Below are 21,421 nucleotides of genomic sequence, written 5' to 3'. Positions count from 1 at the left end.
CAGCACCTTGAGGGGGATAGTAAGAGAAGATGCAGGAGCCTCAGGGGTCCAGTTATCAGAGATTAAAAAGGTGGAAAACCCTATGAGTTAATGAGTTGTACCAGGACCAATTCCGCAGCTGACAATGCATAGTCAGGTCAGGAAAGGATTTAATGTCTCTCTGACTGCCCAGTCAGTGATTCAGGGAGGAGCACCAGCACCATGTCACCAGCCAGCAATTCAGGGACTCGGTCAGAGAGTCAGAGGATCAGGAGAAAACTTTAGGTCCTGTCACAAGTATAAAGGGAAGGGTAACAACCTTCCTGTATACAGTACTATAAAATCCCTCCTGGTCAGAGGTACAAAATCATTTTACCTGTAAAGGGTTAAGAAGCTCAGGTCAGCTGGCACCTGACCAAAAGGACTAATAAGGAACAAGATACTTTCAAATCTGGTGTGGGGGAAGGCTTTGTCTGTCCGTTCTCTGTGCTTGCCGGAGACAGATCCAGAAAGCAAGCAATCCAACTCCATTAGAATTAGCAAGTACTTGTTTTGGCTTCTGATTTTCTCCCAGAGTGGGGAGGGAACCCTGACATGGTGGCCATGCTGGGGTGAATAGCACCAAAGACTGTTTGGGGAAGTTGTTCCACTGGGAGGGAACGGGCAAGGATGTTTCTACCTCAGTCTGGTCTTGTGAGGTGTGCCAAAGAGTGGGAAAACATCAAGACCGGGTCAAAGACCCTCTCCAGCAACTCCGCATAATAGACGCTCCATTTGAGTGAGTAGCTGTGGATATTCTGGATCCTTTTCCGAAAAAGACAGCCAGAGGAAAGCAGTACATATTGACTTTCATGGATTTTGCCACCCGATGGCTGGAAGCAGTAGCTCTAAGCAACACCAGGGCTAAAAGTGTGTGCCAGGCACTACCAGACATTTTTGCCAGGGTAGGTTGGCCCTCCAACATCCTCACAGATTCGGGAACTAATTTCCTGGCAGGAACCACTGAAAGCTTTGGGAAACTCATGGGGTGAATCACTTGGTTGCCACTCCTTACCACCATCAAATAAATGGCATGGTGGAGAAGTTTAATGGGACTTTGGGGGCCATGATACATAAATTTGTAAATGAGCACTCCAATGATTGGGACCTAGTGTTGCAGCATTTGCTTTTTGCCTACAGATCTGTACCACATCCCAGTTTAGGGTTTTCACCATTTGAACTTGTATATGTCCATGAGGTTAAGGGGCCATTACAGTTGGTGAAGCAGCAATGGGAGGGATTTACACTTTCTCCAGGAACTAACATTCTGGACTTTGTAACCAATCTACAAAATACCCTGCGGACCTCTTTAGCCCTTCCTAGAGAAAACCTAAAAGATGCTCAGGAAGAGTAAATAGCCTGGTTTGATAAACATGCCAGAGAGTGTTTCTTCGAAGTAGAGGACCAGGTCATGGTCTTGAAGGTGCTCCAGGCCCATAAGACGGAAGCATCATGGGGGAAAGGCCATTCATGGTCCAAGAGCGCCTGGAGCTGTTAACTATCTCATATCATCCCCCACCTCAAACTTAAAGCCTAAGGTGTACCATATTAATTCTCTAACACCCGTTTATTCCAGAGAATTAAAGGTTTGTCAGTTTACAGCCCAGGGACGATATGACGCTGAGTGGCCTGAAGGTGTCTACTACGAAGGGAAAAGTGTCGGTGGCGTGGAAAAGGTGAACCTCTCCATGAACCTTCTATGTATACAGCAATAACAGACCAAGGATCTGTGTGCCAGCTTCTTGCCGATGTTCTCAGCCATCCGAGGACAGACTGAACGGGAATACCTCTCCATTGACACAGGTAATGCTCACCCAAATAGAGCCCAGCCTTACCGGGTGTCTCCTCAAGCCCAAACTGCTATAGAACAGGAGATCCAGGACATGCTAGAATGGCTTTGTCTGTGTGTTCTGTGTGCTTGCCGGAGGCAGATCAAGAAAGCAAGCAATCCAACTCCATTAGAATTAGTAAGTACTAGCAAGGGAATGTGTTAGCTTATCTTTGTTTTGGTTTGTGATTTTCTCTTTTCTGAGAGGAAGGTGTATTCCTGTTTTTTCTTTTTGTAACTTTAAAGTTTGGCTGAGAGGAAAATCCTCTGTTTTTTAAATCTGATTGCCCTGTTACATTATCCTGCATTCTAATTTTACGTAGGTGTTTCTTTTACTTTTCTTTTTAATAAAGTTCTGTTTTCTTTAAGAATCTGATTGGGTCTTTTTAGTGTCCTAAAAAACCCAAGGTTGGTCTGTGCTCATCTTGTTTATTCTCAAGCCTCCCCAGGAAAGGGGGTGTAGGGCTTGGGGGGATATTAGGGAGGAGTAGGGACTCCAAGTGGTCCTTTCCCTGAGTTTTGTCTAATCACTTGGTGGTGGCAGTGTTACCAATTCCAAGGCACAAGGGAGAATTTGTGCCTTGGGGAGTTTATAACCTAAGCTGGTAGAAATAAGCTTAGGGGGTCTTTCATGCATGTCCCCACATCTGTACCCTAGAGTTCAGAGTGTGGAGGGAACCCTGACTGGTCCTGTTATGAGTAAAGAGCCGGAGCAGCCTGTCCCGGATCTGTTTGGTCCTCACCCCATAGATGATGGGGTTTAGCATGGGGGACATCAAGAGGTACACGTTGGCAATGAGAACATGGAAATGCAGGGGCACATGCTGGTAAAACCGGTAAGTGAGAGAGAAGAAGAGACCTGGGATGTAAAAGACTAAGGTGGCACAGAGGTGGGAGATGCAGGTCCCAAAAGTCTTGAGACGGGCATCCTTTGTGGGCAGGCTGAAGATGGTCCTGAGGACCAGGGTATAGGATATGACAATAAAAATCACATCCAGACCCATCACACAGAATTGCACAAAGAGGCCGTAATAACTACTGACGTGGGTGTTGGCGCAGGCCAGCTTCGCCACGGCGATGTGGGCGCAGTACGGCTGGGGGATGATGTTGGTTCTGCAATATGGCCACTGCCTCAACAGGAAGGGATAGGGCAGTATGAATATGTCACTGCGCAGAACGACGATCAGGGCAATCTTGGTCACCACGGGGTTTGTCAGGATGGTGGAATGTCTCAGGGGGTGGCAGATGGCCACGTAGCGATCCAGAGCCATGGCCACGAAGGTCCCAGACTCCATCACTGAGAAGCAGTGAAGGAAGTACAGCTGAATGAGGCAGGCACTGAAATCGATCTCCCTGGAATTGAACCAGAAGATGCTCAGCATTTTGGGCAGGATGGACGTGGACAGGACCAGGTCGCTGACAGCCAGCAGGCAGAGGAAATAGTACATGGGCTCATGGAGGCTCGGCTCCGTCTTCACAATGAACAGGATGGTGAAGTTCCCCAGGATGGCTATTACATACATGGCACAGAAGGGGATGGAGATCCAGACATGGGCTGCCTCCAGGCCAGGGATGCCCATCAGGATGAAGGTGGAGGGGTTGGTGAAGTCGGTTGTGTTGGAATCTGACATGAAGTAGGGAGGAAGTGCCGAACACTGAGGCACAACGGTGTCTCCTGCATGTACCATATATTTCAGTGAATTCCTGTATGTGCCCAGAATCTAGAGTGATGGTCACAGTACAAATGCCTGGATGGAGAGACAATGATAACATGAGATACTACGTGCCCTACTGGAGGCTGTTCTCATGGGGGAAGCAGATTGGTTGCTCTTCCCACACTGAAAAATGACATTTTCATTATTTAGAGATATGAATTATGAACAAATGACCCTACTTATGCCAATTCCATATTTTATGTTGCTCCATGAGTCAATAATGTGTTGTGATGTGGGAAACGTTAATAGGCACCAGCAGGAATTAAATGAGTGTGGCTATTGGTTATCCATTATTGTTCCTTAATGCAATGAAAGCCAGGCTAGAAAGTGCATGCTGTAGGGAGTTCCACATTCACCCGGTGGCTCAAAATCTGAGTGTAGACAAAAAGCAAACCTTTGTTAAGGCATGTCCCCGGGGACGCTTCCCAACTAGAATAGACCTCAGGGAAAAGACCACAGTGTCAGTTAGAGCCATTCCATGGACACACCTCCTCATTTGCAACAGTGGCCAAAACAAAGACAATCTTGGGATACATAAGGAATGGGATGGAGAATAACCTGCTCTGGACACGCCCTCAGTTTTTGTCACTCAGTGTCCATAAAGGATATAGCTGATATAAAAGGGGTCCTTTGTGGACAGACTGAAAAGTCGAGAACTGTTTACTTTAGAGAAGAGCCAAAGAAGGGAGATATGATAGAGGAGAGGATAATAAAGAATTGAAATTATTACACTGAAATGGACAAAGAGAGAAAGTTCCATTCTGGTACTATCTATCAACACTTTGTGCTTCAAAAGGGCTAATTCCAGGAAGCCAAGGCAAATTATCAGCAGAATTGATTGGGAGGACAAGTTTAGACAGGAAAATATGAATGAAAATTGGGAGCTCTTTAAGAAGAGTTTATTACATACACAGCAGAAATTGGGCTGGGGGGGATTAATATATAACAAGTGGGAAAAGGGAAAATAGAGAAGAAATAATACTAATTGGAGGTTATGTAAATTAATCAGGGATGTTAAAAATATCACGGAAATATCAATGATTGGTGGAGCTAAGGATCAGAAAAAGGAGGTTATTAACTATATTATGAATGAAAGAAATCCCAGAAAATGTTTAGGAATATTCCTGCAGGAGAATATTAATCCTAGAAAAAGTTTAGGCCAATTCCGAGAGAGAGGAAGGAAACTTGTTTATGTTGGAGAAAAGGGAGATGTGTTCAAGAAATAGATTTGTTCTGCATTTGGAAAGAACCTCACAATAGGAGATGAAATACTTTCCAGTCCATTAGCATCAACTGTCGAACACCAGATTTATGAACTGACCTATCAATCACATATTTCATTCTGAACCAGAACTCTGCAGTCAGGCAGCAAAGGCAGCAGAAAGAAAGAAAGAAAGAAAGAAAGAAAGAAAGAAAGAAAGAAAGAAAGAAAGAAAGAAAGAAAGAAAGAAAGAAAGAAAGAAAGAAAGAAAGAAAGAAAGTCCTCTGTTAAATGTAAATAATAAAAAATTAAGTTATGTTGAAAAAAAAAGCTTTGATAAGGTAAGGAAATAATGGAAAATCTGATAATCTGATTAGTTCAAAAAAAGGTTGGAATATAATTAATGCCAATCAACAACATAGTGTATGGAAAACTGGTCTTGACAAATAAATCTGATTTCATCCCTTAATGAGCAGTCACATTTGGCTGATCAAGGGAGACATGCAGATGAAATAGACTTTGATTTCACCGAGGCATTTGATTTTGTAGGGGAAAACAGTCTACAATACCAGTGGAGCTCACGTTAAATGGTCTAAAAGCTGGCTAACTGACAGATCTCACAAAGCAGATGCCAATGGGCCATTGTCAGTGAATGGGGCTGTTTAATCAAACAACATACACAAACCTCTCAGGACACCAAGTATCCAATCCTGTTCTTAAAAAAGGGAAATTTTATTAAAAACCAAAAAGGAAAAAAATGCATCTGGAACTTCGGGTTTTGCTAGATTTTAAAAGAAACTATTACAAAAATTAAGCACCCAAAATAGCTTTCTTGGGGGTTCAGCTTAAAGGTTTCAAGCAAAGGAAAGCATCTGGGGTTAGCACAGAGGTGATCCACAAGCTAAAATAAAATAAATAAATAAACCTAATCACAGCTATTTAAACATGCCCTGTCCAATAATTTCTTATAGGTATGGAAGGTAAATTTTTATATCTGGTTCAAGCCTTACACAGCATTCCTGCTGGCATCTGTTCCCCTTTTTCCCGGAGAAAAACAACACACAAACAACGGGAAGTTCCCTCCACTAGGATATAGATATTCAGGCCTGTCTGCAAAGGCCTAGACTTTAAGAATTTAGGTATATGCTTATCACTTAGCTAGTTATAGAAAGAAAAGAATCAAAAGAAAAAAAGAATCAAAATCACTGTCTGCTGGTGTAAGGGCCTTCTCTTACTATGACAGTCTGAGGCCCTGTTCTTAGGCTAAGGTCTTTGGCTAAGCAGCAGAGGCAGCCATAAGCTGGGAAGTATATGGTCACCTCCTCACATTGCAAACTAGTCATAGTGAAATAAGGCAATCTGGGGCTGTTAGAAAGGTGATCTGATCTATCACCTCCAGAGAAAGGGAAGAGCCTAGAGGATGTAAAAGGAAGTTTAGTTTGATAGTTTTCTGTTAGTTAAGAACTCACTTATCAGTAGACACAGCTGGAAAACCCTTATGTCTTTATAGATGTAGTTCTGAAATCCTCACTTCTGTATTGTTTTCTCATTAGAGTTCCCACTTTGCTATTCTTTATTTGCATGGTCTCTGTCTTGTTCTGTGATTGTTTCTGTCTGCTGTAAAATTAATTTTGCTGGGTGTAAACTAATTAAGGTGGTGGGGTATAATTGGTTAGCTAATCATGTTACAATATGTCAGGATTGGTTAGTGAAATTTCAGTCAAATGATAGGTTATGGTATAGCTAAGCAGAACTCAAGTTTTACTGTATAGTCTGCAGTCAATTAGGAAGGGGGTGGGGGGATGGGAACAGGGAATGGGGCTGGGGAAATTGGAATCATGTTTTGCTAAGGGTAGGAATGGGAACAGGGCCACAGGTAAGGCTCTGTGGTGTCAGAGCTGGGAATGGGGACACTAAGGAAGGAACCTGGAATCATGCTTGCTGGAAGTTCACCCCAATAAATATTGAAATGTTTGCATGTTTGGACTTCGGGTATTGTTGCTCTCTGTTCATGTGAGAAGGACCAGGGAAGTGAGTGGGTGAAGGAATAAGCGCTCTAACACCCGCGCCATTTAAAAAAAAGTTCTAGCCCTCCTATTCTCTCTTTTGGTCAGGTGCCAGCTCCTTTTCCTTTACCAGGGGAACTTTGTTAACCCTTTACATGTAAAGCAAGCAGAGAACAGCCACCAAGAGGGACTTTATAGCTAATTGGCTGGCTCAGTGTTCATAAAAGGAAACTACCCCCCTTCATTTATCATAGATGCATAAACAGAGGGTTGGTGAGTTGGAGCAGTGGAAGGATTTTACCCACTGTGAGAGCATGCCAGGATGCCTGGGTTCTGCTGGGAGGGAAATGGGGTCTATGGGACGGACAGGGAATGAGGACACCTGGGTTGTGCTGGGAGGGAAGTGGGGTATGTGGGAGGGGCAAGGAGCCAGTCTCTCAAAACTGAGTGACTGGGCAACCAAATGGCAGATGAAATTTAATGTTGATAAATGCAATATAATGCACATTGGAAAGCATATTCCCAACTATACAATTAAAATGATGGTGTCTAAATTAGCTGTTACCACTCAGGAAAGAGATATTGGAGTCATTGTGGATAGTTCTCTGAAAAGATCCACTCAATGTGCAGCGGCAGCCAAAAAAGTGAACAGAATGCTGGGATTAATTAAGAAAGGGATAGATAATAAGACAGAAAATATCATTTTGCCTATATATAAATCCATGGTACACCCACCCCTTCAATGCTGTGTGCAGAGATATATTGGAATTGGAAAAGGTTCAGAAAAGGGCAATAAAAATGATTAGGGGTATGGAACGGCTTCTGTATGAGCAAAAGATTAATAAAACTGGGATTTTCAGATTGGAAAAGAGATGAGTAAGGGGAGATATAATTGAGGTCTATAAAATCATGACTGGTGTAGAGAAAGTAGATAAGGAAGTGTTGTTTACTCCTTCTCATAACACAAGAACTAGGGGTCACCAAATGAAATGAATAGGCAGCAGGTTTAAAACAAATAAAAGGAAGTATTTCTTCAAACAATGCACAGTCAACGTGGGGAACTCCTTCCCAGAGGATGTTGTGAAGGCCAAGACTATAACAGAGTTCCAAAAAGAACTAGATAAATACACAGAGGATAGGTCCATCAATGGCTATTAGCCAGGATGGGCAGGGATGGTGCCCCTAGCATCTGTTTGCCAGAAGCTGGGAACAAGAGACAGGGAATGGATCACTTGGTGATTCCCTGTTCTGTTCATTCCCTCTGGGGCACCTCGCTCTGGCCACTGAAAGAAGACAGGATACTGGGCGATATGGGCCTGTCGTTTGACCCAGTATGGCCATTCTTATGTTCTTATGTAAACAACCGGAGCCCTGAAATGGCAGAGGAGGAAATTACAGTCTCTGTGCATTAACACACACCTGGCTCTTGAGGTCTTTATGTAACTTACTCCAAGGGGAGTTTTGCCTAAGCAGAACCTGAGCAAAGTATGGGCCATGGCCTAAGAATTTGGCCTTGTATTGTACATCTTCTAACACCTTTCATCCTGAAAGATCCCCTGTGCCATTGAAATGCAGCCACCTCAGGGCTGGGAGCAATCAGCTGGGGGAAGTGGGGGTGTACAAAAAAGAATAACATTTGGATCCACCACACTGGCCAGGGCCCTGGGATATTTAATGGCTGTACAGTGCGAAAGAGACAATAGACTTACTCTCTATCCCATCACACCCTTGTTGCACTAGGTTTGTTCAGTAGCTGAGCTCCTCAGCAAGGGATGGGTACCTGTGATTTCTGAGACAGAAGCATCATCCCTGGTATCACTTTAAGGTAGCCGTGTCCCACACCTCTCTCACACCAGCATCTGCAGCAGCATCCCATGCCGAGAGCCAACACTGTGGTAAGAACTGTTTATAATATAGCTCTTTGCAATCCCACTGGGCTGAACTCAGCCTCTAGGGGAGAAGTGTCATCTGGATGTAAACAGGCTGGAGACTGGAGACACTCTAGCCAATGTCTCTGTTTCCATTTCTATGCTTCTGTGCTCTTTATCCACGTTTAGGAGTGAACAGTAATTAAGGGACCTTCCCAAAGGGAGATGAGAACATTCAGGCTCTGTGTTGAGTGAGAGAGGAATATACACGTTTATTTGTTTATAATTTAAAATTATCATTGATTAGGAAGAAAACTCAGGATAATGAGTAGATCGCTATGCCCTGTAAATGCCCAGGATGGCTGGCTCGACAGTAGACAGACAGACCTGGAGAAAGGTGACTGAAGGGAGACATGAGCATTTTCTGCAGGCACATAGGTCTGTCACTAAGGGATCAGAAATCAATAATTCTCATCAGTAACTATCATCATCAGTAACAGTCAGACAGTCCCTTTCCTATTCAAATCTCCAGCACATTGTTCCAATAGCAGATATCAGGATTTCTCTGGGGCATGGAAACTTTTCATGGGGTTGGTGCATGAACTCAGCCTTGCATTCCATCCTTGGTGTTTTATGGACTAACAACAACAGCATAAAGAAAGAGCATAGGTAATATCTCCCTGTCAGGGAGGCAGGTGGCCACGTCCCCTCTGTCTAACCATTGCCATTGCAGGAGAGAAGGGTTCACTGGAGTTGAATACCCTGGCGCAGACAAGAGACAAAGGGAGGAGTCAAGGTTCCTTCCCCACTCTGAATTCTAGGGTACAGATGTGGGGACCCGCATGAAAACCTCCTAAACTTACTTTCAGCAGCTTAGGTTAAAACTTCCCCAAGGTACAAATTAGTTTTATCCTTTGCCCTTGGAATTTCCACTGCCACAACCAAACTTTAACTGGGTTTACTGGGAAACGTAGTTTGGACACGTCTTTCCCCCCAAAATCCTCCCAACCCTTGCACCCCACTTCCTGGGGATGGTTTGGTAAAAATCCTCACCAATTTGCATAGCTGACCACAGACCCAAACCCTTGGATCTTAGAACAATGAAAAAACATTCAGTTTTCTTACAAGAAGACTTTTAATAGAAGTAAAGAAATCCCCTCTGTAAAATCAGGATGGTAGATACCTTACAGGGTAATTAGATTCAAAACATAGAGAACTCCTCTAGGCAAAACCTTAAGTTACAAAAAAGACACACAGACAGGAATAGTCATTCTATTCAGCACAGTTCTTTTCTCAGCTATTTAAAGAAATCATAATCTAACACATACCTAGCTAGATTACTTACTAAAGTTCTAAGACTCCATTCCTGTTCTATCCCTGGCAAAAGCAGCATACAGACAGACAAAGACCCTTTGTTTCTCTCCCTCCTCCCAGCTTTTGAAAGTATCTTGTCTCCTCATTGGTCATTTTGGTCAGGTGCCAGTGAGGTTACCTTTAGCTTCTTAACCCTTTACAGGTGAGAGGATTTTTCCTCTGGCCAGGAGGGATTTTAAAGGGGTTTACCCTTCCCTTTATATTTATGACAAGATGGTTTTGCTGTTCATGGATCTGTGCAAATGAAATTGTGTCTGTCAAGGTTCCTTCCCTACTCTGAACTCTAGGGTACAGATGTGGGGACCTGCATGAAAGACCCCCTAAGCTTATTCTTACCAGCTTAGGTTAAAAGCTACCACCACCAAAGTGTTATCCAAAGAACAGGGGAAGTTCCCACTTGGAAACATCTCCCCTCCAAACTATCCCTCCAAGCCCTACATCCCGTTTTCTGGGGAAGGCTTGATAAAAATCCTCACCAATTTGCAGAGGTGAACACAGACCCAAAACTTTGGATCTTAAGAACAATGAAAAAAGCAATCAGGTTCTTAAAAGAAGAATTTTAATTAAAGAAAAAGTAAAAGGATCACCTCGGTAAAATCAGGATGGTAAATACCTTACAGGGTAATGAGATTCAAACATAGAGAATCCCTCTAGGAAAAACCTTAAGTTACAAAAAGACACAAAAATCAGGAATATACATTCCATTCAGCACAACTTATTTTATCAGCCATTTAAACAAAAGGAAATCTAACCCATTTCTAGTTAGATTACTTACTAACTTTTTACAAAAAGAAAAGGAGGACTTGTGGCACCTTAGAGACTAACCAATTTATCTGAGCATAAGCTTTTGTGAGCTTATGCTCAAAGCTTATGCTCAAATAAATTGGTTAGTCTCTAAGGTGCCACAAGTCCTCCTTTTCTTTTTGTGAATACAGACTAACACGGCTGTTACTCTGAAACCTAACTTTTTACAGGAGTTCTGAAGAGCATTCCTGATCTGTTCCCAGCAAAAGCATCACACAGACAGACAGACAGACCCCTTGTTCCCCCTGTCCCTCCAGCTTTGAAAGTATCTTGTCCCCCCCATTGGTCATTTTGGTCAGGTGTCAGCGAGGTTATCTTAGCTTCTTAACCATTTACAGGTGAAAGGTTTTGCCTCTGGCCAGGAGGGATTTAAAGGTGTTTACCCTTCCCTTTATATTTATGACAGAGGAGGGTGACATTGAGGAGGGAATTTAGTCAGCTGTAAACCTGCTGAGTGGCAAACAGCAGAGAGGCTACAGAGGGAGTTTGCCTGGGATCTGTCTGGAGGAGGTACGCTAAGGGCTGCATTAGGGAGCCTGTGTTGGTGAGTATCTGAGTGTCTGTTGTGGGGACAGTTTGACCGTATACTTGATTGGTTGTTTGAAAAGTGTGAATTGGGAGTGCTTTGTTTCAGGTGAGCCTTGAGTGGGCCTGACTGTTATAAAAAGCCAGTCAGCTGCGAACCAGCTGAGCAGCAAACAGTATAGAGGCTAACAGAGGGAGTTTGCCTTGGGACAGCTGACTGAGGCTTCCATCTTTCCGGCTTCTCTGAGTAGTTACTACAACTTCTGAGGAAGCTCGTAGAAGGAAGGTAATATGGACGTGGAACGTTCAGCTGTTTTGACCTGCACTGGATGTGCCATGTTTGTCTTTCTTCCACAGGACAGAAGCGACTTTGTCTGTACAAAGTGCAAGCTGGTCTCCACATTGGAAGAGAAGGTTCAAGATCTGGAGAAACAAGTATCAACCCTGCGTTCAATAAGAGAAACTGAAGATTTCCTGGACAGATGTCAGGATATGCTTCTACGGGCACAATGTTCTGAAGATTCAGAGCAAGCTGTGCAGTGGGGACAGGAGGATGAACTGTTTAATGGATAAATTACCCTATGATAACTGTCATGATATTTGGGAGACAAAGTTAAGCCTATTGTTCTCTCAGGCCAAGAGGCTGCTGGAAATGTATAGAAACCCTGAGATATGATCCTTATTCATCTCAGATCTGCTTAGGGTTTCAAGATGGGGAAACCTTAAGCCATAAGATTTGAGACCTCCAGTCTTTGGCTGGAGTCACCCTGAAAATGGACATTGGACTATAGCCAACACCAACTAAATCATTCCAGCCAAGGCTTTGTCAAGCCGGGTCTTAAAAACCTCTAAGGGTGGAGATTCCACCACCTCCCTAGGTAACCCATTCCAGTGCTTCACCACCCTTCTACTGAAATAGTGTTTCCTAAGATCCAACCTAGACCTCCCCTACTGCAACTTGAGACCATTGCTCTTTCTTCTGTCATCTGCCACCACTGAGAACAGCCGAGCTCCATCCTCTTTGGAACCCCCCTTTCAGGTAGTTGAAGGCTGCTATCAAAATTTATCATCATATGTTTGACATGTGTGTCTGGATGGAGGCCTGAGGCTGGATCATTTTAAGGGAACTGTGTTGTTTGGACTTCTGAGTAACCAGTGAGGTAATACAGAAGCTGTTTTGTGCTGGCTGGGTAAATCTAAGTATTGGATTATCCACCAGTGTTTGGGGTTTCTCCACCCCGTTCTGTTTGCAGCTCACCCTAATTGAGTGGCCTCAGCTGGCTCCCACGGGCACCGTTGTCACACTTTTCTCCCCATGAAAATATCCACTTAACATCTATTTGATCAGATAAATACATGAAGCTCTTTAAAACGTTTTCGCTATCTGGAATTTTGTCCAGCCTGGAATAATTTTTATGGCTACCACTCCCCTGTTTATGCAGCCAAGGATCACATCAGCCCTTTTGGCCATAGAATCATAGAATCATAGAATCATAGAATATCAGGGTTGGAAGGGACCTCAGGAGGTCATCTAGTCCAACCCCCTGCTCAAAAGCAGGACCCATACCCAATTAAATCACCCCAGCCAGGGCGTTGTCAAGCCTGACCTTAAAAACTTCTAAGGAAGGATATTCCACCACCTCCCTAGGCAATGCATTCCAGTGTTTCACCACCCTCCTAGTGAAAAAGTTTTTCCTAATATCCAACCTAAACCTCCCCCACTGCAACTTGAGACCATTAATCCTTGTCCTGTCCTCTGCCACCACTGAGACTAGTCTAGAACCATCCTCTCTGGAACTACCTCTCAGGTAGTTGAAAGCAGCTATCAAATCCCCCCTCATTCTTCTCTTCTGCAGACTAAACAATCCCAGTTCCCTCATCCTCTCCTCGTAACTCATGTGTTCCAGACCCCTAATCATTTTTGTTGCCCTTCGCTGGACTCTCTCCAATTTATCCACATCCTTCTTGTAGTGTGGGGCCTAAAACTGGACACAGTACTCCAGATGAGGCCTCACCAATGTTGAATAGAGGGAAAGTCCCTCAATTTGCAGGTAATGCTCCTACTTATACATCCCAAACTGCCATTGGCCTTCTTGGCCTGGTGCCTGTCAGAACAGAACAAGTAAGAGCAGAGAAAGAAAAAATAGCCATAATACTTTCAATGGATTGGGAAACCCAATGAAGGAAACAATGGAACAGTTCACAGAGCACACTAGAAGATAGGGATTGCAATTCAATGGCAGGGGAGTGAATAAAAAATAATTTCAAAGTGAAAAATCTAGCTTATCCCATAGAACGGATGCATTAACACACGGATTTGCCCAAAAATAGTTAAGTGCAGAAAAAAGGGCACTCCCGCCATCCATTTGACATGCACACAACAGCAACAGGTACTGGTGGAACAAATTCAGGTTTTACAAGAGCAGGTAAAAACCCCCACTCTCCTTTCAAAGCCAGGATAAAAACAGGGGATGTGGCTTCCCAACTGCTTTGACCCATGGAACCGCACTCCACGTTCAGCTAAAAATATAACCTTTTTTCTCAAATATTTTTACATAGAGGTAGGTTTTCCTTTAGATCCTTTCTCAGTTTACTCAACTTGCTGTTGCTGTCTGTACCTTAAGAGTTAATCTCCCTTGGCTCAGGTCTCACTACCTTCCTAGGTTGCTCTTCACCTCCCCCTTCCCTTCCCTCCCAGCCTTTTCCCTGCTTGTCCTCACTTCAACTCCCTCTGTGTTACAAGTTACAGATTTTACAGACACGTCCAAAAGATAAAGCAATTGAAAACAGAACAAAGCAAGAAACAAAGAGAAAACAAGGTAAAACCTTTACTTTAAATAAATCCAGTAAATTAATTATTTTAACCCTTCAGGAATGCAACAGCTGGAATTATTCCTAACTTTCTTGAAGATATGGTTGCCAAGCAACAGAAATGCACACCCTACTTCTAATCCTAACCACAAACTAATATTTGGAACATGGGCTTTTCTTATTTCCGTGTAGCAGAGTTTTAAAATAAAGTTGAATATAAAGTAATGCAGAACTCCTCGTTACTAAATTTATACAACAAATTTGGCAAATATTAATATGATATTTATCAGTTTTATTAAGTTTTAAATAAAGTAATAATGCATTTAAATGTTGACCCCTTTTTATTTTTTATTTTTGTTTGCTGTATTTTGTACAGTTATAAATAGAATTATGGCACCCTTTATTTTTAATTGTAAGCTGTCCTGAATGTCATGTGTGTTGTATGTTGTGTGACACATGACTACTTTTTATTATTATTTTTATTTTATTCCAACAAAATTAAAATGTGTACCCTTTGAAAAAATATATATGTGGTACCACACTATTGGAATAGCATGGTTGGGATATAATGATAACATTCCATTTTTTGTGTGTGTCTGCAGTTAGGGTTATTGGCGATGTAGCGGCATCTTAAACATGTGTTGTGTTCCTGGATAACACTACTCAAATGGATAAGGCTGGATAGCTGTGTTGGTTGCCCATCAAGAAAACTTAGTTCTCACGATGGGCCATAGAAGAAAGATACCTCTGTAAGAAATCATGTAAGGACATATGATGTGTTCATGTGACCCTGGACTCTGTCTTGGGCCAGTAATTTACCAGGCCCCTGGGCTGTGGGCTTTGTTTGGGACAGTAAAATTCCATGCACAGAGTAGAGGATATGAAATGGCCCTTGAGAGATCCCCACCTTGTCTTCATTTCCTGCTTAATTTATCTAGTCTGAATTTTTATCAAGGAAGCTCTCATAGAAAAGACCTCAGGAGGACTGATGATCCTCAAGCTGTTTGGATGACTCCCGAGAAACTTTTGCAAGCTAAAAGTTTATTCCATCACTGCTATGATCCTGATCTATAAACACTGAAAAGTCACTTGGATGTATCTGATATATTAACAATTAAAAACATAACAAAGGCCATATTGGGTCAGATCAAAGGTCCATATAGCCCAGTATCCTGTCTTCTGACAATGGCCAGTGCCAGGTGCCCCAGGGGGGAATGAACACAACAGGTAATCATCAAGTGATCCATCCCCTGTTGCCCATTCCCAGCTTCTGACAAACAGAGGCTAAGGACACCATCCCTGCCCAGCCTGGCTGATAGCCATTGATGGATCTATCCTCCATGAATTGCTCTAGTTCTTTTTTGAAGCCTGTTATGGGCTTGACCTTCACAACATCCTCTGGCAAGGAGTTACACAGGTTGAGTGCATTTTGTGAAGAAATACCTCCTTTTATTTGTTTTAAACCTGCTTCCTATTAATTTCATTAGGTGAACCCTAGTTCTTGTGTTATGAGAAGTAGAAAACAACAATTCCCTTTCTACTTTCTCTACACCAGTCAAGTTTGTATAGACTTCAGTCATATCTCCCCTTAGCAGTCTCTTTTCCAAGCTGAAAAGTCACAATTTTATTAATCTCTCCTCATATGGAAGCCATTCCATACCCCTAATTATTTTTGTTTCCCTTTTCTGAACCTCTTCCAATTCCAATATATCTTTTTTGAGCACTCTTTTAGCAACTCGATTGTCCAGTGGCCCCACTGGTTGTTTAGCAGGCTTCCTGCTTCTGATGTACTTAAAAAAAAATTACAATTAGTTTTTGAGTCTTTGGCTAGCTGTTCCTCATATTCTTTTTTGGCCTTCCTAATTGTATTTTTACACTTCATTTGCCATTTAAATCTCTTCTTCTTTTCTTTTATTATTAAACCTTTAGTTTTTAGTTACTAATGGATTGGCAGCAGCGCGATCTTTGGATAAGATCTGAGTTATATATTGGCCTGGTTATGTGGCTGAGCTCTTGAGATAAGAAGGATCCTATACGTGGCAAAATTTGTCTTCACTGACCACTCATCCTGGAGTCCAGTATGTGGATGGTGATCTGGGGCTGTGATGCCTAATGAGATTGCACTTTTTTTGCTTCCAGTTAAGCCGTGTGGTGACACAGAAGTTGAAGTTTGTTACTGGCTTGGTACAATCTAATGGGGGTGAGTCTGCTCTATTTCTCAGCAATTTGTCATGAATTTGTCATCCTCAGCTGTGTTCCACTAAAGCACGATGACACCTGGATACCACTGACAAGTTCTTCATGAACTATTGCTCACTACTCCCAACAGATATCCCCCTTTAAAAGATCAGGAAACTGAGGCAGCAGGAAGGGTTTAGTCTCTCTCAGACCTGGCTTGTACAGTCCATGCAGGAGCAAAGAGACCTGGTGCTGTTGCTCCATTGGTTTCTCTATTTCAGAGGACTTCCCCTGATCTCATTGGGACTGCACCCACTTATACCACCTGAGGATTTGGCCCAAGTCTTTTAACTAGAGATATAGTGTCATCAGAGACCAGTAAACTGGGAGTGACGAGTCCCAGCTCTGCCATGGATTCATAGGGTGACCTTGGGCACAGCCCCTCCATGCATTAAATGGAGATTATTTGTTATTGTGTTTAATGTGCTGCTTCTAAAAGGCCTTAATCAGGGCCTACAAGTCACACCTTGCACTGATTTCATTCCTCGAAGAACATTCTTGGGCCTCTATCACTGTGTACACTTCTAGGCAGGGTTTGGTCCCTGGTGAACAAGAAAGACAAGTCTGAATACAGAGCTATGTGGCCGTACTTTGTAACTGTTTCTTTAATAAATTCCTCCTGTTCAAGGAGGACTGCAACGCCACTGATTACAACACACAAATAACCTCACTGCACCTAATACAACCGAAAGAAGCAATGGCAGTTCATAGGTATAGCAACGGTGCTGGGGGGGCCAAGACCTCCAGTACCCATTCCCACCTCTGCTGTTGACTCATTGCATTGCCCTAGGTAAATCACTTTACTGCTGCTTCTCTCAGTCCCTCCATGACATGGGGATAATGCTGCCTAGCAGCCTAGCTAAAGAGCTTCTAGATGTAGTGACAAAAAGCATCATGCAGAGCATATGTTAGACTCAGCGTCACTGTTCAGCCTCAGCCCCTGGGCAATAGGTGCCCTGTAGTTCCAGATAAGGTGCCCTGTATGTGTATAAATAGCAGACAAACAGCACACCTTCTGTTAATCTCCCTCCCTGTGAGCTACTTAAGGCACCCCAGACTCGGCCCAGCATCCAGCCTTCCCAGCTAACACCGGGGCTTGTCCTTCCACCTTCGTGGAAGAGGTAGAGCAGGGAGATGGGCCTCAGTTGACATTGTGGATAGTTTTCTGAAAATATCAATTCAATGTGCAGTGGCAGTCAAAAAAAGTGAACAGAATGTTGGGAATCATTAGGAACAGAACAGATAAGACAGAAAATATCATATTGGCGCTATATAAATCCATGGTATGCCTGTATATTGAATACTGCATGCAGATGTGGTTGCACCATCACAAAAAATATACTTTGGGTTTGGAATATGTACAGAGAAGGGAAACAGAAATGATTATGAGCATGGAACACAGTCCATAGGAGGAAAGATTAAAAAGACTGGGTCTTTTCAGCTTGGAAAAGCGGGGGGATGTGTGAGGTGTCTATAGAATCATGAATGGTGTAGAAAAATTGAATATGGAAATGTTATTTACTCCTTCACATAACAGAAGAACTAGGGGTCACCCAACTAATTTAATAGGCAGCAGATTTAAAAGAAACAAGAGGACATATTTCTTCACAGTTAAACTGTGGAACTATTTGCCAGGAGATGTTGTGAAGGCCAAAACAATAACAAGGTTCCAGTTGGAACTAGAAAAAATCATGGAGAAATAGGTCCTGTTAGAGAGCTTATTCCTTCACTCTCCCACTTCCCTGGTCCTTCTCGCATGAACAGAGAGCAACAATACCCGAAGTCCGAAGGTGCAAACAATTCGATGTTTATTGGGGTGAACTTCCAGAAAGTTTAAATACAAGTTCCTTTTTCCTTATTTTCGAATCCCAACTTACTTCCTGTTTGCCCCTAATTTATATAGTAATATTCTTAGCTATACCTTAACCAATCATTCTACTGAAATTTAACTAACCAATCCTAACATATTGTAACAGGATTAGCTAACCAATTATATCCCACCACAATAATTAGATTACACCCAGCAAAATTAATTATACAGCAGACAGAAACAATCACAGAACCAGACAGAGATTATACAGACAAACAATAGCAAAGTGGGAACTATAATGACAAAACAATACAGAAGTGAGGATTTCACATCCCAACTATTGTTAAGTGAGTTCTTGCCAGACAGGATGCTATCAAACTAAGTTTCCTGTTACGTTTTCTAGGCACTTCCCTTTCTCTGGAGGTGATAGGAATACAATCCTGTCCTGATAGTGCCTGACAGCCCAATAGCACCTTATTTCAATGTGACTAGTTTGGGATGTGAGGAGGTGACCGGTCGCTTCCTAGTTTATGGCTGCCTCTGCTGCTTATCCAAAGGCCTTAGCCTAAGAACAGGGCCTCAGACTGTCACAGTAAGAGAAGGCCTTACACCGGCAGACAGTGATTTTGATTCTTTCTTTTATACCTCTAGAACTAGCCAAGTGATAAGAATACACCTAAATTCTTAAAGTACAGGCCTTTACAGACAGGCCTGAATATCTATATCCTAACAGGTCCATCAATGGCTATTAGCCAGGATGCGCAGGGATGGTGTCCCTTCTCTTTGCTAGAAGCTGGGAGTGGGAGACATGTCATGGATGACTTGATGATTGCCCTGTTCTGTTCATTCCCTCTGAAGCACGTGGTATTCTCCAGTGTCAGAAGATAGGATACTGGGCTAGTTGCACCATTGGTCTTACCCAGTAGGGCCATTCTGAGGTTCTTATATAGATCCCAAATGTATCTGCTCCCTGATGTAACCTAGTATACCCCACTTGCCTGCCAGAGCTGAGAAAAAAAATGTAAGTCTTGACACCATCTCACTCTCCACAGATTTAGTAAGAAAGTTTGAATATACATTTAAATTTTAACCTAACCAGGATTCCTTAAGTGACTTGCCACAAGGCGTCAAACATATTAGTATTGGAATTGAATGAGTCTAATATTTTTTTTGTTAATATATAAATTAGATATAGTGCCCCTTCACCTAATTGCGAAGTTGTTAGCCAAAAAAAACCTAGAGTTTTTCAAGAGCCCCGATGGCCCCTGGAATCACTCTTAATGTTGCAATCCCTATCAAAATTTGAAATGCTTCCCTTGCTGCTGGGGAAATTATCAAGACTGTTACAGGAGAGGGGAAGATAGGAGCAAGCAACAGGAGCAGGGCATTTGGTGGAAGAGGGAGAGCAGGGATAGAGCCTTGGTAGAAGAGGTGGGTCAAGGGGTTGGGTTTTGGGGATCCAGTTATAAGTAATTAGAAAGGTGGCAACCCAGTGAGTTTCACACAGACTGATTCCCCAGTTTCTCATGTTTATACTGCAAAGTAAGGTCAGGAAAGGTTTCAATGTCTCTCAGACTATGCAATAAGTGATTCAGGAAAGAGGGCTCAACACCAAGTCACCAGCCAGCTTTGCACAGAGCTCTGTCTGAAAGCCAGAGCACCAGGAGAAAACTTTAGGCCCATTGATGAGTAAATAGCCGGAGCAGACTGTCCCGGATCTGTTTGGTCCTCACTCCATAGATGATGGGGTTCAGCATGGGAGGCACCAGGAGATACACATTGGCCATGAGAACATGGAAATTCAGGGACACATTCTGGCCAAACCGGTGGGTGAGGAAGGAGAAGAGAGATGGGATGTAAGAGGCTGAAATGACACCAAGGTGGGAGCTGCATGTCCGAAAAGTCTTGAGCCGGGCGTCCTTTGTGGGGAGGCTGAAGATGGCCCTGAGAATCTGAATATAGGACACAGTGATGAAAAACAAATCCAGACTAGCCACATTGAATGCTACAAAGAGGCCGTAGTAACTACTGATGCGGATGTCAGCACAGGCCAGTTTCACCACAGCCATGTGCTCGCAGTACGAGTGGGCGATGATGTTGGTTCTGCAATATGGCCACTGCCTCGCCAGGAAGGGTTTGGGGATTATTAGTATTCCCCCACGCAGCACCACAGCTATGGTGATCTTGGCCATGATACGGTTTGTCAGGGTGGAGGAATGTCTCAGGGGATCACAGATGGCCATGTAGCGATCAAATGCCATGGCCACAAAGATCCCAGACTCCACCACTGTAAAGCAGTGAATGAAGTACATCTGGGTGAGACAGGCACTGAAATTTATCTCCCTGGAATTGAACCAGAAGATGCTCAGCATTTTAGGCAGGGTGGATGTGGACAGGACCAGGTCGGTGACAGCCAACATGCAGAGGAAATAGTACATGGACCCATGGAGGCTTGGCTCCATCTTCACAATGTACAGGATGGTGAAGTTCCCCAAGATGGCTATGGTGTACATGGCACAGAAGGGGATGGAGATCCAGATATGGGCTGCCTCCAAGCCAGGAATGCCCAGCAGGATGAAGGTGGAGGGGTTGGTGAAGTCGCTTGTATTGTTTGAATCTGACATGGAGTATGGGAGAATTGTCCAACTCTGAGGCAGAAAGTTGTCTCATGAATGCACAACATGTTGCCCTGAGATCCTGTATGTGCACAGATTCTAGTGTGCTGGTCGCATTATTAATGCCTGGATGGAGAGACAATGTTAATATTAGACACTGCATGAGCTACTAGAAGCTGTTCCCATGGGTGAAGCCAATTGCTTGCTCTTCGTACACTGAAAAGTGAAATTTTCATTATTCAGATAAACAAATCATGAACAACTGACACTACTAATGCCAATTCCACATTTGATGGTGCTTCATGCATCAATAGTTCCTACACATCATGGTGTGGAAAACCTTTGAAGGCACCAGCAGGAAACACAAGTGTGGATACTGGTTATCCCTTATTATTCCTTAATAAAATCAAACCCAGACCAGAGAGTCCATGCTCTCGCGAGTTCTCCATTCTCCCAGTTGCTCAAAATCTGACAGTAGGAAATAATGAAAGATTTGCCAGGACATGTGCCAGGGGGAAACATCCCAAATAGAACACACCTTAGGGAAAAGAGCTGGGCATAATTGATAGCAGCTACATGGAAACACCTGCTCATTCACAGAAGTGGTC

At 43.2% G+C, this 21,421-nt stretch overlaps 1 protein-coding gene and 1 pseudogene across 2 annotated transcripts; both read right to left on the bottom strand.

Moving 5' to 3' along the window:
• Positions 1-2,475: 2,475 nt before the first annotated feature.
• LOC311514447 (olfactory receptor 52R1-like) lies at positions 2,476-3,527 on the bottom strand (annotated as a pseudogene). The gene has a single exon. The product of its transcript is annotated as an olfactory receptor 52R1-like (transcript).
• A 16,344-nt stretch (positions 3,528-19,871) lies between these two features.
• Positions 19,872-20,822, bottom strand: LOC311514443 (olfactory receptor 52R1-like; the record flags this gene model as incomplete). The annotated part of the gene is made up of 1 exon (XM_084617002.1): positions 19,872-20,822. One exon carries the CDS (start codon positions 20,820-20,822, stop codon positions 19,872-19,874), a length of 951 nt encoding a protein of 316 aa, XP_084473128.1.
• Between the last annotated feature and the right edge of the window lie 599 nt (positions 20,823-21,421).

This window comes from Lepidochelys olivacea (genome assembly GCF_965140295.1).
Source record: "Lepidochelys olivacea isolate rLepOli2 genome assembly, chromosome: 1".
In the NCBI taxonomy this organism is placed as follows: Eukaryota; Metazoa; Chordata; order Testudines; family Cheloniidae; genus Lepidochelys; species Lepidochelys olivacea.
This window is presented reverse-complemented; position numbering and strand designations above follow the sequence as displayed.